Source organism: Camelina sativa, chromosome 10 (assembly GCF_030686135.1).
Source record: "Camelina sativa cultivar CO46 ecotype springtype chromosome 10, ASM3068613v1".
NCBI lineage: Eukaryota > Viridiplantae > Streptophyta > Magnoliopsida > Brassicales > Brassicaceae > Camelina > Camelina sativa.
Window position 1 is genome coordinate 6890090 of NC_141889.1, and position 15426 is coordinate 6905515.

At 35.8% G+C, this 15426-nt stretch overlaps 3 protein-coding genes and 1 non-coding gene across 5 annotated transcripts; 3 read left to right on the forward strand and 1 right to left on the reverse strand.

The window, feature by feature from the left end:
* The first annotated feature begins 1419 nt into the window (after nucleotides 1-1419).
* On the forward strand, nucleotides 1420-3746 carry LOC104720126 (uncharacterized). The gene is made up of 9 exons (XR_015568486.1): nucleotides 1420-1698; nucleotides 1791-1855; nucleotides 1980-2043; nucleotides 2271-2304; nucleotides 2440-2611; nucleotides 2698-2761; nucleotides 2908-2999; nucleotides 3088-3306; nucleotides 3409-3746. It is a non-coding gene; the product is annotated as an uncharacterized LOC104720126 (transcript).
* LOC104717751 (uncharacterized) lies at nucleotides 3738-6109 on the reverse strand. Its single transcript, XM_010435376.3, has 4 exons — nucleotides 5044-6109; nucleotides 4526-4778; nucleotides 4305-4410; nucleotides 3738-4196 (listed from the first exon to the last, which is right to left on the reverse strand). The coding sequence occupies exons 1-4, from the start codon at nucleotides 5445-5447 to the stop codon at nucleotides 3916-3918; spliced, it is 1044 nt and encodes a 347-aa protein (XP_010433678.1). The 5' UTR covers nucleotides 5448-6109; the 3' UTR covers nucleotides 3738-3915.
* A 3080-nt stretch (nucleotides 6110-9189) lies between these two features.
* Nucleotides 9190-13465, forward strand: LOC104717752 (U-box domain-containing protein 35). 2 transcript variants are annotated; one of them, XM_087469214.1, is made up of 10 exons: nucleotides 9190-9490; nucleotides 9992-10218; nucleotides 10369-10490; nucleotides 10588-10709; nucleotides 10792-10970; nucleotides 11055-11470; nucleotides 11541-11642; nucleotides 11725-12153; nucleotides 12280-13038; nucleotides 13125-13465. In XM_087469214.1, exons 2-10 carry the CDS (start codon nucleotides 10029-10031, stop codon nucleotides 13299-13301), a joined length of 2496 nt encoding a protein of 831 aa, XP_087325340.1. In that variant the 5' UTR covers nucleotides 9190-9490; nucleotides 9992-10028; the 3' UTR covers nucleotides 13302-13465. The 2 variants fall into 2 exon arrangements, with proteins under 2 accessions (XP_087325340.1, XP_010433680.2); XM_010435378.2 differs by having other exon boundaries at nucleotides 9295-9490; nucleotides 9985-10218.
* LOC104717753 (acid phosphatase 1) lies at nucleotides 13454-15347 on the forward strand. The gene is made up of 3 exons (XM_010435379.3): nucleotides 13454-14308; nucleotides 14542-14751; nucleotides 14883-15347. Exons 1-3 carry the CDS (start codon nucleotides 13893-13895, stop codon nucleotides 15058-15060), a joined length of 804 nt encoding a protein of 267 aa, XP_010433681.1. The 5' UTR covers nucleotides 13454-13892; the 3' UTR covers nucleotides 15061-15347.
* Nucleotides 15348-15426: the final 79 nt, after the last annotated feature.

Sequence of the window (15426 nt, forward strand, 5' to 3'; positions counted from 1 at the left end):
CAAAGATCTGATCTTATCTTATATTCCCTTCATTTTTTCTAATATGATTTTTTTAAATTTATATTTTTTCTTCTAAAATAGATGTTTTTTCTCAAAAATCTATGCAAAATTAATTGGATTGGTATTAACTATTTATATTATGCAGATTTTTTCTTACTGCTTGAATTGGTATATTAAATTATGTTTTGTATAACAATAAACAAAAATTCAATAATTTCTTGATTAGTGTGCACTAGTCTAAAAATCATCTAAAAAAGGGAGGGAGTATAATAAAATAAGATTCATCCATACTCACATGTGCCATTTGCCTTTGACTCTTTGTGACATGAGTCATTTAAAAAAGATCTCAAATACATTGTTATCTATTTTTACTTTATTAAATAATATCATTATATATTAAATTAACTCCTATTTTTCCTACATTTTAAAATAAATAATTCACATAATGTTATTGTTAAAATAACTTTTGACATGGGTCATTTTAAAAACTCAAATACATTATTGTCTATCTCTTTCTTATTAAATTATATCATTATCTATTAAAATTCTTTCAAAACTAAATAAACCATAACAATAACATTATGTGAACTATATTCACCAAAAAAAAACATTATATGAACTATTTATTTTAGAATGCACTCAAATACATTATTATCTATCTCTTTCTTTACTAAATTATATCATTATCTATTAAAATTATTTCAAACCTAAATAAACCATAACAATACCATGAACTATTTATTTTAGAATGTACTCAAATACATTATTATTTATCTCTTCTTTATTAAATTATATCATTATCTATTAAAATTCTTTCAAAAGTAAATAAATCATAACAATACCATTATGTGAACTATTTATTTTAGAATGTACTCAAATACATTTTTATCTATCTTCACTTTATTAAATTATATCATTACATATTAAAATTCTTTCAAAACCAAATAAACCATAACAATAACATTGTGTGAATTATTTATTTTAGAATGTAGAAAAAATAGAAGATAAATTAAGAGCATAATTTGGATGAACTTTATTTTATTCTATATATATTTTTTTTTCAAATTGGATTTATTGGGCCGTACAAATATCTAAAATATTTGGGTCTCTGTTTTTTTTCTTCTTTCAAATAGTCATGTAATTGATAGCAACTAAACGAATACAAAGTATGAGAATGCAAAATTAAGGAGAACTCAAAACTATATAAAGTATTGAGAGGAAATGTGACAAAGTTACTTTAAGTGAGATAATTAAATCCACATGGTACGATAGTTCATCGTTCATTCACATATTAAAATATACTTACAAATTAAGATATGGAAATCGAAAATATATAATCCAGCCACACACACACATGCTCAAGAAGTTTAGAGTTTCTCACTATACATCATTACCAACTTCTCCAACTATTGTTTTAATAAACTAAATATATAAAAAAGAAATTACTTAATTATTGTAAATTTGTAATGACCAAAATTTTATGGATATAATTATTCATGACGATGATATTATTAAAAGCGTATCTAGGTCAATTGGAAATCAATATTTGCAGAATAGCAGAGGGCCCGAGTTTGCAAAATCCCCAATTTTTTGCAAAATCCCCAATTTTTTTTTTGGTTTTTTCCCCGTTTCCGAATTTCTTGCCGGCGGAAGACTGCCATGGATTCAGGCGACCAACAGATTCCCCGGAAATCGAAGGTAACCTTTAACTGATTCCGTCTTCTTGTTCCCCCCCCCCCCCCCCCCCCACATCGTAATTTCATCTCAAATCTCGTATATTATCTCGACAGCGGAGGTTCCAACCAAAACCGCCGACGCCTTCTCTCCGGCCGATCGTCCCAGCCATCATCAACACGTAACTAACTCGAGTCATTTTCTTTTGTTTATTCATGTTGATTTCTATAAATATATTTCGCGTTTTATATAAGTAAATGTGAAAGATTTAATTTTAATATCATCACTCTTTTGATGATACACAGCGAAGCTGAAGATGATGAGGAAGAGAATAAAAAAGCAGCTCGCCGCTTAGCCAAACGTATCGGCGTATGTACATACTTTGTCTCTCAATCTTTGCTCTCTCTCTCTATTTTATTTTTCTTTCAGTATTGGCTGATTTAATTAATCAAAAAATCTTATACATTAGATTATTATGATTTATGTTATACAATTGTGTTGATTGTAGTAAACAACCAGCTTAGTTGTCATCTCCATTTGTTAAATCCAAATGATCAAAGTTGATATGTAACTTTCTTGTGTTGTTGTTGTTACAGATTGGCCAGGGGAGACCCAAGAAGGAAACAAAAGGTATATATATTCATGTTACTATATATGTATTTACATTCTTCTGAGAGTTGTGTGATGAAGTGAAGGTGGTGGTATGTGTAAATATTATTATAGCAGCGTGTTTTGTTTCTTGAAAAAGTTTTGAAAATCTTGCAGCTTCTTCTTCCTCTGAAGTTGCATTCCAGTCAGACTTCTCCTCACTTGCGATAGACTTCCCACTTCTTCTTCTTCTGCTGCTGATATGCCTCCTGCTATTATTGCTCGAGAAGATGAAGATGAGGTTCATGATTTGGTTACAAGAAACGAGGATGGCTACGTTGAACCTTGGGTAACTAGAATCTTCAGATAGAGCATCTCCCAATTTCTCTTCTGTTGTTTTATGTGACATAAGGTTTGGCTCATTCCCGTTTGCAGGATTATAGAAACTCCTACTATCCTACTGTTCTTCCTTTGAGAAATCCTAACTCTGGTGATCCAGGTATCTCTCCCTACTTTGCAATAGTTTTACAGCAACCATATGTTTTATGTTAAATCTCAATATTCAGAGGTGTGAGTGAATGTGTGTTTACTCAGTAAAATAGCTGCAATTTTCCATCAACTGAATCCCACTTCTTGTGTTGGTAGAACTTCTTGACCAGGAAGAATTTGGGGAGTTGGCTAAACACCGTGAATATGATGAGAACATCAACTCAGCAGAAGAACTTGGTCTGACATCGGTAATAAACTTTGTGAACAAATTGGTATTGACAGACATGTGAACTCTTCGCTGAGTTTGATTGATTGTATTTTCTGAGCTGCCTGTAGGTGCAACACTGCAAAAAACAGATGTTTTTCTTTAAGTTTCCAGACCGTCTCCCTGTAATGAAGCAATCGACAGGAAAAAACACCAAGAGGTCGATATCGTCAGAGAGTAGTTCAATAAGAAGCAACCCTTTTGAAGGTTTACCAGAAGGTTTCATGGGCAAAATGCTAGTTTACAAGAGCGGCAATGTCAAGTTGAAACTTGGAGATGTTCTCTTCGATGTAAGTCATTTTGTCTCATCATTATTACCTTTTGGTAGAGTAATCATGCTTCTTTCACCATGTATTCATCTATTTAACTCTCGGTCCTATACATATATGCAGGTCTCTCCAGGTCCAAATGCAAAATTTCATAACGATGTGGCAGCAATCAACACCAGAGGGAGGAACTGCTGTGGCATTGGTTCTTCAGCGAAGCTTGTGACCGTTACTCCCGATGTTGAGTCTCTTTTGAACACTGCTTCGGACATGGAAACACACAAGTGAAGGTCGTTCTGTACGGTCCTGTTCATACAAGGATGTGAAAAGCGTAGAATTGACCACTTAGATTCTGTAGCTATAAACTAATCTTCAACCATGATCGTAAAAACTCTTCTTGGTGTCTACTTTTGTAGTAAGAGATTCAGTAATTGGGGTAAAAGAAAACTCAACAATTTGAAACATTCAGAGTTCTTATTATGGAAACGCAACGGAGTGAATCTTGTAAAATGTCAACAATGGAGTACAAAACCGGAGATTAACAAAACAAACCACATCGTGACCTGAAAGAAAACTTAACAAGTAGTGTCCAAGAGACGACGACTAAATGTATTGTCGACAAATTTGAAACGATCAAGACCTGTTGCAGGCTCTGGAAACCATCACGACCAGTAGGACCACAATGGAGAGGAGGACCGAAGTCATCAGCTTTTCCTCAAGCCAGTTGTTGAATTTGGCATCTTTCCCCTTCTTGTTAACACCATCGTCATTGTAACTATTGAAAAGTTCGGTCACAACCTTTGTAATTTTCACAAACACTTCCGTGGCCTTAACCATTGTGTTGTCAAATACCCACTTTATGAAATCCATTGCTGCGTTATTCTCCCCAGGAGTGTCATCTGAACTCTCCTCATCTGTTTATACGAAAAAAAATAGAAAAGACCAGACTAGGCAATGAGTTCCCTGAATGAAAAGTCTGTCAAATGAGAGGCTTAGATTGATCAATTTATTTGTCCCTATACCTTGACTTATACCATTGTTGTACAAGTCCCTAATCTCTCGAACAACATCGTTGTTCATCACTGCATCCCAAACTGCTTTATCCGAGGACAATGATACTACCATCCTCTGCACAAAAATGTGAAAAGCCATTTTAGTCATAACATACCTTATCCATACAAAACTGCAAAATACAGAAACTTGAGCTTAGTTAAATCAAGGGAAGAGAAAAGGAGAAGATCACCTGGACAGATGGTTCGGTACGTAGAAGGTCAAAAGCATTGTAAACCTGATCATAAGCATGAGGAGGCTGTAAGAGTCTTGAATGGCATAGTTGCATTGAAGGCTCCATCCAGTCCAAATCCGATCCAAATGAAGGAACTTGATGAACCATCCCTGTAGCTATAGGGCTTTGGTTTCCAGTTCCACCACCCTTTTCTGGATAACACTCGTATTTGTCTCTAACCAGCTTAGAATATGAACTCCCATCGAATACCCTTATAAAGAAAAACAACAAGAGTCAACAATTACTCAAACAACATGTTCATAATAAGTAAACAAAAGACCAATAATTAGGTACACTCTATACTACAAAACAAAACAACTAGGTGGGGTAAATAAAGGTGACACGGGGACACAAAAGGAAACAGTTATAGAGTTTCAAACTCTGTTCAGATCATCACATCAAGACAATAGTCACATCACAACAATCATAGAAACACACAGTTCCAAATCAAGAAAAGAAAAGAAAAAAATGATTACTGCTGGAGAGAAGAGACAGCATCTTGGACTTCATCAAGAGAAGGAACAGAGCCAAACAGAGAGTCATCTTCTTCCTCCGAAACCCACTCAAAATCGTCGTAACCACCGGTATTAACAAACGAGAAAGCGCTGCCGCCGACGCCGCCCCATCCAGAGGTTGCAGCCACGGGGATATTCAACAGAGACCCCGCAGCAGCCGCCGAAATCGTAAGATGGTTAGAACCAGAAGACGATCCCAGTTTCTGAGCATGGGAAACAGCAGGGGACGACGTGGACGACGAAGAAGAAGAAGCAAAGGGATCTTGAATTCCTCCGTTGGCTACGCCGGTCCTAGTCATGGCACGACCGGCGGCGCGTAACATACCTCCGCCGCCGCCCATAGGTCCTCTTCCTCCACCAAACATGAGATGAGACGCGATCAAATTGGTTTCTCTTTTTTTTTTTTTTTATTAACTGACGACGACACAGGTTTCGTGCGGTGTGAGTTTTGTCTTTTGGTCTAACCGAGTGGGGGATGGAGTTTAAAATGGGTCTGTGATGGAATGATTTGGCTGCTATTTCTTAGGTTTTGGTACTTGAAACAGTTTTTTGATGGAATCGAGGAAGTGGATAAAGTTATATAAATGCAAAAATGTCTTCCCTTTAAAGATTTTCTAAGATTATATGACTTTCCTCAGTTTGGTTTGGTCCTTCTTCTCCACGACACGCTTATCCATTTACTCTCTTTTCGCATTAAAACGCAATAAAATAATACTACTACCATTCTTTTTATAATATTAGTTTTCCATACTCGATTCTTCTATATCCCAAATTTATACTATCACTATATGAGTTTCCTAAGAAATATTCTACAGAATAACAAATGATTTGCTGCTACATGGTCTGATTTTTTTTTTTTTTTTTGCATTCAAAATTAGAGGTGAACATACAGATATGGTTCACAATTATATCGTCGAATCTCTCTCTCTCTCTCTCTCTCTCTCTCTCTCTCTCTCTCTCTCTCTCTCTCTCTCTCTCTCTTTTTGTGTGTGTGTGTGTGTGTGCATAAGTTACAGAATTTCATATTGAACTGGGACATATCTGGTTAAAAGCCTTATTAAACCAGCACGTAATAGTTTTCGTTATTTTTTGGTAAAGCATGTATGGGTTTAGAGATAAACCAAAACATAATGAGTCTTTTTCAATTTGAGTTTTGGTTGCGTTTTCAATTGGATTTTTATATGTTTCATTTGTTTGTTAAAGTCAACATATATTGTATATAGGCGTTTCTGTGTGGCCAAATTAAGTTTAACTTGATATGCGTATCTATAGATACAATATTGATGCAACTCGTGTTAAGAGTTTTCTTTAACTTAGAATAATATAATTTAGTGCAAAACAATATTGATGCATGTTCTTACACTTTTGACAATTTTTGTTTAGTTTTTTTCTTCTTTTGTTTTTGGTTTAGTTAACCATTGATATTGACCTGAACAATATATATGGTTGTTCACATGCAAAATACAAAAACAGTAATACGAATACTAGACTCAATAGCATGAAAACTCCAAAACCAATTTGAAACTCCAGAAAGACATTTCGTACGGAAAAGGAGAAATCAACATTAAAAAGAAATTAGAATAGATTTTTGATTTTCTTGAAGATATTTTAATCATTAAAATAATGTGTTATAACCATATGTCCTAATCGTATGAATATTCACGAGATGACTCCATGGATTAAGATTTTGGCGTGAAGACAACGAGTTAAAATTCGAGTTTTCCACCTTTAATCATCAATCATCATTATCAAGGAGATCATATCAACAATGACATGATATTCATTTTTCGCAACTAACTAATTTTGTTTTTTTTTTGCTTCAGTTTTTTTGGCTTGTCTTGGATTTTGCCAATATTGGTTAGTTATGATTATGATAAACATCGAGTCCGGTCCAGATTTACCAATTTTGCCGGTTTAAATCTCGTATCAGACCAGCTAGTCGGACATATCAAGCTACAAACCAACAAATACTTCGGTATAATCATTAATCAACCTATTAAAACCCCCATACCAACAATAATTAGACCAAAACAGGCTAAAACTCGCAAAAACTGGCCAAAACACGGTTCAAACTAATGTTTAATTGAACTCTACCCAATTCGTGTTCCACTATCCCTATATTCATAAAAGAAAAGTACAAAATTGTTCTCGGGTCGGTTCAAAATTGGCAAAATAACCCGAAATTAACAAAACGGATCCGGGTCAAAAATATTCGATTCTTTAAAATTGGATTATCGGGTAATGATTTGGAAGTGTAATTAAAACAAAAGGAAACTAATTATGAGAATATTAGTCGTTCCTTTAATTTAGGAAACTAACAAAATTTGCTAATTAATGTATATTTTATCTTCTAAAGTTTACAAATAATAATAACTACCTAAACTTTATGAAAATAGAAAATCTTTTTTCGTAAACTAAAATATTTTTTGTTCCAGTAATTTAAACTAAACTTAAATAGATTTTTCAAAACTAAAATATTTTTGGTTCCTGTAATTTAGGAAACTAACAAACAATTAGTATTATGTTAGTTTCGGAAACTATAATTATGATATTTTAAAATAATAGAAATACAATCAGAACATATACTATATGCAATTTTGATTTATAAAAATATCATTTGGTTACAAAGATATTTCCTTTCAAACTGTACCTAATTTTTAGTCATCTAATTGATTTAGATACCGTAAATCTTATTAATTACTATCCTAAACTAACAAAACCCAAGAATATTTCCTTCCAAGATTTGATTACCAAAATAAATATGGTTAATATTTTAAAAATTAGGAGAATATACCCTAAAATCTAAATTGATAGAGTAACAGTTATACGTCTCCCTATAAATACATGTTAGTCATCTAGGTTGAACACGATTATACGTTCCACATATTATTTGCTTCATTTCTCGATTTAGCTTTCCAAATGGTTGTCATTCTTCCAATAACATAAGCTACACACCAAAAAAAAGAACTTGTAACCACTTACTAAAAACCATGAAATAAGCTTATATTTGTACTTTTGTTATGTATCATATTCGTTTTCATTAGTTTATATGTTTATATGTATTTTTTTTTTGCAAGAATCCATTTATTATGTTCCTAAATCAATGTGTTTTTGTAGGTATCATTGGTAAGGAATCTAGAGATTATTCTTTTTATGTATTGTGGGTTCTTACGTAGATTCTAATGTCAGAACATGTATGTAATTTTGCAACGGTCACAACATGTAGAAAATTTATTCCGAAAATGTTTTCTGTTTATATTAATCTTTTTTTTGAATCAAACTTAATTACTTACACAATATTTTCCTGTATCTATTTAAAAAGATTAATGTATTATTTTATTTTATCTAAATTCATTATAATGTTAAAATTTTATCTCTTTTTATTTTATTTTATCAAAACCCAATGTATTATCATTTACTCTCTTTTTCCTTCTATTATTTTATCCAATGTCCAAACTAATTACAAAAATATATATTCTACTGACCGTGAAATAAAAATATAACATATGCCAATCCCTTATAAATTTATGTATGAACATTCCCCGCGCAGGTCTGGTGGTCCTAGTACACAGTATCAAAACAAACGACATGGTCAGGTCAGCTCACCGTTACTAAAGTTGACAATTTTTATCATTTGATGTCACTTATGATTGCACCACAGCCAGGTGAGAAACACACAGTTTCTTATTTTCTTACCTTAGTTAAATAAATTTTGTTTTCTTACGAAAACTACTGTATTTACTATATTTGGTCATTTAGTCATATGCAATTATCAATTATACATAACCGGGGAGACAAAAAGACGTGAGGAAGGGATAGGTCATGCGTGCAACTAAGGGCAAACACACAATATATTAAAACTTATAATAATGCCGTTGAGGAATGTAATTATTACCAAATAATTAAGGAATTAAGCGATAAACAGATGATTTCTCTTAAACTAATTGCAAAAGGGCGCCTAAACACGATTAAAATAACTGCAGAAGGGCCTAAACATGATTAAGAACTTCATTATTTAAGCACACACTCTCTCTCTGTCACACTGATAAGGAAGAAAACCCTCAGGAGTCAGAGAGAACAAAAAGAGTATATACCCAAGCCAAGACTGATCCTTTGACGATTAACATAATTTAACATGACCAAGTTGTCTCATTTTCTTATTACTTGTTTTCAAATCTTTTTTAAAGATTCGATGATGGATTATAAAAACCCACTGATTGTAGCACCACGAACGTGGGTCTTCTTCCTCGGCTGGCTCTTTTTGTTTCCTCCCATTGATTGCTTTGTGAAAATGGAAGCTTCCCCAAGTTCGAGATGCCCAATGCCGAATTAAAGAGGCAAAAAAATTTCATCTTCTTCCCAAATTTATGTCTTGGGTTTGACCAAAGTCTCATCCTTTATTTACCAGGTAGTATTCAATTTCTGGGTTCCTTGTTTCTTTCTGCTGTCGGGTTATGGACCCGTTGATTTGACTTTGTTAAACGTTTCATAGTATTGTAAATTCCTCTGCAATTGCATTGTGTGCTTAAAAGTTGACATTTTTTCTTAGAAAGTTCAATTATTTAACTTGGAAGAGACTAGCTGTTTTAGCTTCTATGGTCGTTGGGTGTGCTTAATGATGTTTAAGCATAACTCGTCCATGTTATACTCTTGAGACATTTGACTATTAAAGCTATAAGAGTATTTGTCCATTGTATTCAAGCTCTTGTCATTTGTCAATACTTTTGTTACCATTCGCCATTTCTGTTTAGATTAATTGAACATTGGTATTCATTATTCAATATCCAGCTATGTGAGTAGTTCGAGTATAATTACTGTTCTGTTAATTCTCGTTTGCTGGAGAGTTTAGATGGCTTTAGTTTGGCTTTCCCTTTTTAGTTGCAGTGTCTGAAATGACTGTAGTGTGCAGGGTATATAAAAGCTACAAGAAGGATAATAGATAGACAATGAGTAGATCACCAGATAAACTAGCGCTTCCTCCTCCTCCTTCATTGCTTACGGTCGTCGTGGCTCTTGGTGGGAGCAGTAAAAACAAAAATGTAGTTACATGGGCGCTCGAAAAATTTGCTCCTGAAGGAAATGTTGGCTTCAAGCTACTTCACATCCATCCAATGATTACTTCTGTACCTACACCAAGTAAAGCTCCAACTTTGACTTGTATTTCTGTTTCTTTCTTGCACTCAGGGCTTCTTGTCTGTTTCCTTAATTGTATATTGTGTAAAAACAACACTGAGACTTTATTTAACTGATAAAAATCCTGATGTCCATTTCTTGTTCCTTCTCAAGTGGGAAATGCAATTCCTATTTCCGAGGTGCGAGATGATGTAGTAACTGCCTATAGACAGGAAATACTGTGGCAGTCTGAAGAGATGCTTAAACCTTTCACAAAAATGTTCGTGCGGAGAAAGGTATTGTCTCTTACCAGATATCTTATGCTTTTCCTTTTTGTTGGCTAAAACCATAACCTGAAAGTTTCATGAACTCATTGAATTACCTTAATGAAAGGTTGCAGTAGAAGTTCGTGTGATTGAATCAGATAATGTAGCAGCTGCGATAACTGAAGAAGTTGCTCGGAATTCAACAGAGAGACTTGTCATTGGAGGCTCATCGCGTAGTTTTTTCTCGAGGTATATGACCACCGTGCTGCTTGCTTTGTTCCTTTTGTTCTTTTGGTTTCTTGTACCAATAAATCTGTTTTGAACATTCCAGGAAAGCTGATATGTGCTCAGCGATATCAGCTTTGATGCCAAACTTTTGTACAGTCTATGTTGTTTCAAAAGGAAAATTGTCATGCGTCAGACCATCAGACTCTGACGGAAATGCAACTATAAGAGATGATGGTAGCGAAAGAACTGATTCCTCCAACGGTTCTTCCGGTCCCACCTCAGGTTTATGACTCTACAATGTGTTTGTGTGAATATTCTTCCAGAAATGGTGTGTAGGTCTAATTTTGCTACCCCATTTCTCTCTAGATTCAACAGATGTAATGTCAAGTGGGCGTGACTCTCAATCTCGTGCTCTATCCCTTCCAGTCAGGAGATTGCAACAATTCCCGGCAATTGGAAGACAAGCATCAGTTCCAATGGAAACGAGTTCAGTTGGCTCGGATGAAACTAGGTGCATGTCTTTGGATGCAGAGGAAGCTAAAGATGTTTCGAGTGTAAATAGAAGCAGCACGGATACTACATCACGTTGGACCCCACGGCTTAGAGATTATGAGGAGAGAAAAGAAGCTATGAGTTCTTCATCTAGCAACCGTGAATATGGGAATGTTGGTAGTAGGTTTAGTTGGACTGGCATGGTGGTTGATACTACTCACTCTCGGGCTTCTCAACAAGCTTCAAACATGTCTGATGCTCTAAGTGAACAATCTTATTCAGACAACCAGGTACTAAATTGGGTTTTTTAATTTTCCGATTATTTCTTGTGAATCGGAATAACATAAGTTATTTGTTTAGGTAAACCTAAACTTTGAGATTGAGAAGTTGAGAGCTGAGCTTAGACACGTTCAAGAAATGTATGCTGTGGCTCAAACAGAAACCTATGATGCTTCTCGAAAGGTGAAGGCCGGATAATCTAATATATCTTTGCATTTGATTAAACCTATTAGTTTGTGCTCAATTATTTCTGAAAATGTTTCAGCTTGGTGAGCTTAACCAACGTCGGTTAGAAGAAGCCATAAAGCTGGAAGAGCTAAAGCTTAAAGAGTACGAAGCTCGGGAGTCAGCAGAAAAGGAAAAGCAAAATTTTGAGAAGGCGAGAAGAGATGCAGAGAGCATGAGAGAAAGAGCGGAGAGGGAAATTGCACAGAGAAGAGAAGCCGAGAGGAAATCAGCACGTGATACTAAAGAGAAAGAGAAGCTTGAGGGCACTCTGGGGTCTCCTCAGCTGCAATATCAGCACTTCACTTGGGAAGAAATTATGGCTGCCACTTCATCATTCTCAGAAGAGCTGAAGATCGGAATGGGAGCCTACGGAGCTGTTTACAAATGTAATTTGCATCATACAACCGCAGCTGTCAAAGTTTTGCATTCTGCTGAAAGTGGTCTGTCTAGACAATTCAAGCAAGAGGTACGGAAGTAGGCTTGGACAGTCGTTTTAAGGCATTTCGGTTTCCTGATTCTAGTTTAAATTCTTGTGGAAAGTCTTCTCTGTTCTAGAAGCTACATATAACTCCTTGGTCTCTCTAATTTGCAGCTTGAAATATTGAGCAAGATTCGGCACCCACACTTGGTTATGCTTCTAGGAGCGTGCCCGGAGCAAGGAGCTTTAGTTTATGAGTACATGGAAAACGGTAGCCTGGAGGACATACTGTTCCAGGTCAACAACAGTCCGCCACTTCCGTGGTTTGAGCGGTTTAGGATAGCTTGGGAAGTCGCAGCGGCTCTTGTCTTCCTCCACAAATCAAAGCCTAAACCGATCATTCACCGTGATCTAAAACCTGCAAACATCTTGCTTGATCACAACTTTGTCAGCAAAGTTGGAGACGTCGGACTCTCAACGATGGTTCAAGTCGATCCTTTATCTACTAAATTCACAATATACAAACAAACAAGCCCCGTAGGAACGTTATGCTATATTGATCCTGAATATCAACGAACGGGAATGATATCATCGAAATCAGATGTCTACTCCTTTGGAATGATTGTGCTTCAGCTTCTCACAGCAAAACCGGCTATCGCATTGGCACACTTTGTTGAGAGTGCAATGGATAGTAACGATGAGTTTCTCAAGATCTTAGATCAGAAAGCAGGCAACTGGCCGATTGAAGAAACCAGGGAATTGACATCATTGGCTTTGTGTTGTACAGAGCTAAGGGGAAAAGATAGACCTGATTTGAAAGATCAGATTCTTCCGGCCCTCGAGAGCCTTAAAAAAGTAGCTGATAAGGCAAGAAACTCACTTTCCGGGGTGTCAACACAGCCTCCCACTCATTTCATATGTCCACTACTTAAGGTAACTAAAATTTACACAAAGCTTCTTTACATGCCCTTCTATGTGCTGCGGTGAAAATGTTAAAAGGCTTCGTCTATACAATGCAGGATGTGATGAACGAGCCGTGCGTTGCTGCTGACGGATACACATACGACCGTCGTGCGATAGAGGAGTGGCTTGAGGAGCACGACACGTCGCCGATGACAGATTCACCGTTACGTAGCAAGAGCCTTTTGCCCAACTATACTCTTTACACAGCCATCATGGAGTGGAGGTCACAGTAAGCCCAAAAATGTATAGCCTTTTCTTGGTATATATTAAAACGGCAAGATGTTCCCTTCCTTCTTCACGTTTTTCTAATGTGTATATAATTGCATCTTATCTTTGATGTGACGGATGTTGTATAAAACAGTAATGAGCAATTCAATATGATCTTGTTTTTGATTCACTCACAATGGTATCCATTCGTTTAATTTGCCTCCAAATATTAGGACTCAAAAAGCATTGTCTTTTTTTTTTTTTTTTTTTCCTTCTTTGTGGTCTTTCTTTTATAGGTACTTTTGAGGGGTCGGTCTCTCTCCATTACCCAAAAAGAAACAGAACAAACTCTTTCTTTCTCCGATCATCCTCATTTCTCCCATTGAAAAAAGGACTTGAGGTGGGGGAAAGAAAGGTTTTTTACTGTTTCTAGGGTTTCTATTATTCCATTTTCTCATCATTGGAGAATGGAAATTTCTTCTTACTGTGTTCTTCAGATTTTCGCCTGAGTTTTCAGAAACTTTATTAGATTCCCTCAATACCCAATTGCAAAGACTTCACCTTTTTCTTCTCTATCCTCTCTGAAATTGATTTGATTTGTTAATCTTGTATACACAATGCGGATTCTTGTGAATCATCATCTCCTTCTTCTGTTATCTCTGCTTCCTCTGTCGGCGTTTTCCGAGGAAAACACCACGAGCTCGTACCTCATTCCACGGCCATTGATCTTTGAGACCCAGCAGCTCAAGAACATCGACGACAATGTCAATTTACTGCATTGCACGAGCTGGAGATTCGCGGCGGAGACGAACAATCTCGCCCCTTGGAAAACGATTCCTGTTGAATGCGCTGACTACGTGAAAGATTACTTGATGGGTAAAGGTTACGTCTTTGATGTGGAGAGAGTCTCTGAGGAGGCTAAGATTTATGCTAGCAGCTTCGAATCTAACGGTGACGGCAAAGATGTTTGGATTTTCGATATTGATGAGACGTTATTGTCCAATCTTCCTTATTATCTGGAACACGGTTGTGGGTAAATTTATCTCAACTCTTTCATATTATTACAAAGTTTGGGTTTTTGCATAATTATTTATATGAATGTGTCTTTTAAGATTTGAGATAGGTGTTTGTTGTCTGGAGGATTCACAACAGTTTGATATATCAATCCTGATGATATTGTAGTAACAGGCAAATGTGAATCTGTGTGTTTCTTTTACTGAATTGCATATTTAGTAGTAATTTTCCTCTGTTTTGGGAATTTTGCAGGTTGGAAGTTTTTAATCATTCCAAGTTTGATAAGTGGGTGGAGAAAGGGATAGCACCTGCCATAGCACCAAGCTTGAAACTTTACCAAATGGTTCAAGATATGGGTTACAAAGTTATCTTGCTTACAGGGCGGAGAGAGAACCACAGGGTTGTCACTGTGGAAAACCTGCGCAATGCTGGTTTCCATAACTGGGACAAGCTTATTCTAAGGTAACTTCGGCCAAAGTGTGTCTTCCATTACAATGTAGCTCATAAGCTCTGTATTCTAGTTCTTGATGCTGATCATGGTTTATCTTGGATTTGGATGATCGACACATTTGTTTTGCTGCTTAATGCAACAGATCGATGGATGATGATCACAAAACAGCGACCATATACAAGTCTGAGAAGAGGGATGAGATGGTGAACGAAGGGTATAGAATCAGAGGCAATTCAGGTGACCAATGGAGTGATTTGTTGGGTTTTGCAATGTCCGAAAGGTCCTTCAAACTTCCAAATCCAATGTATTTTATTCCCTAAAGGGAAGAAGACTCTAATTTGATTAATCAGAGACAATTCAGGTGAACTTGGATCGACCTACTGTTTTTGAAGTTTGGGTTGTCACGTAACCACTTGCTAATATATGTAATGTATGTACTACTCACTGCATCAGTTTTGATGATGTGAGTTTTTAGCTGGAATAGCTTTTTATGCTTAAGAGTGGATTAATTATCTCTCAACAATAACAGATTTATGTATCTAGTACATAAAAACTACAAATTGTTGACACAGAAATATTGAATGACGAACACACCATTTTCCCCTAACTTTTATTTAGATTTTAGTGACCAATTGAGGTAAATGCAATCTGACAAAATTGGTAATTATTAAGTGCCTGTTTTAGTA

Bases quoted from the DNA above. Each gene is read 5' to 3' on its own strand.
- LOC104717751 (XM_010435376.3), bottom strand. From the start codon at position 5,447: ATGTTTGGTGGAGGAAGAGGACCTATGGGCGGCGGCGGAGGTATGTTA. The intron at 4,779-5,043 runs GTAATCATTTTT...TTTCTTTATAAG, and splicing joins GCTGTCTCTTCTCTCCAGCA to GGTATTCGATGGGAGTTCAT. The intron at 4,411-4,525 runs GTGATCTTCTCC...ATTTTTGTGCAG, and splicing joins GTACCGAACCATCTGTCCAG to AGGATGGTAGTATCATTGTC.
- LOC104717752 (XM_087469214.1), top strand. From the start codon at position 10,029: ATGAGTAGATCACCAGATAAACTAGCGCTTCCTCCTCCTCCTTCATTG. The intron at 10,219-10,368 runs GTAAAGCTCCAA...TTCCTTCTCAAG, and splicing joins TACTTCTGTACCTACACCAA to TGGGAAATGCAATTCCTATT. The intron at 13,039-13,124 runs GTAACTAAAATT...TATACAATGCAG, and splicing joins TCATATGTCCACTACTTAAG to GATGTGATGAACGAGCCGTG.
- LOC104717753 (XM_010435379.3), top strand. From the start codon at position 13,893: ATGCGGATTCTTGTGAATCATCATCTCCTTCTTCTGTTATCTCTGCTT. The intron at 14,309-14,541 runs GTAAATTTATCT...GGAATTTTGCAG, and splicing joins TATCTGGAACACGGTTGTGG to GTTGGAAGTTTTTAATCATT. The intron at 14,752-14,882 runs GTAACTTCGGCC...TTAATGCAACAG, and splicing joins TGGGACAAGCTTATTCTAAG to ATCGATGGATGATGATCACA.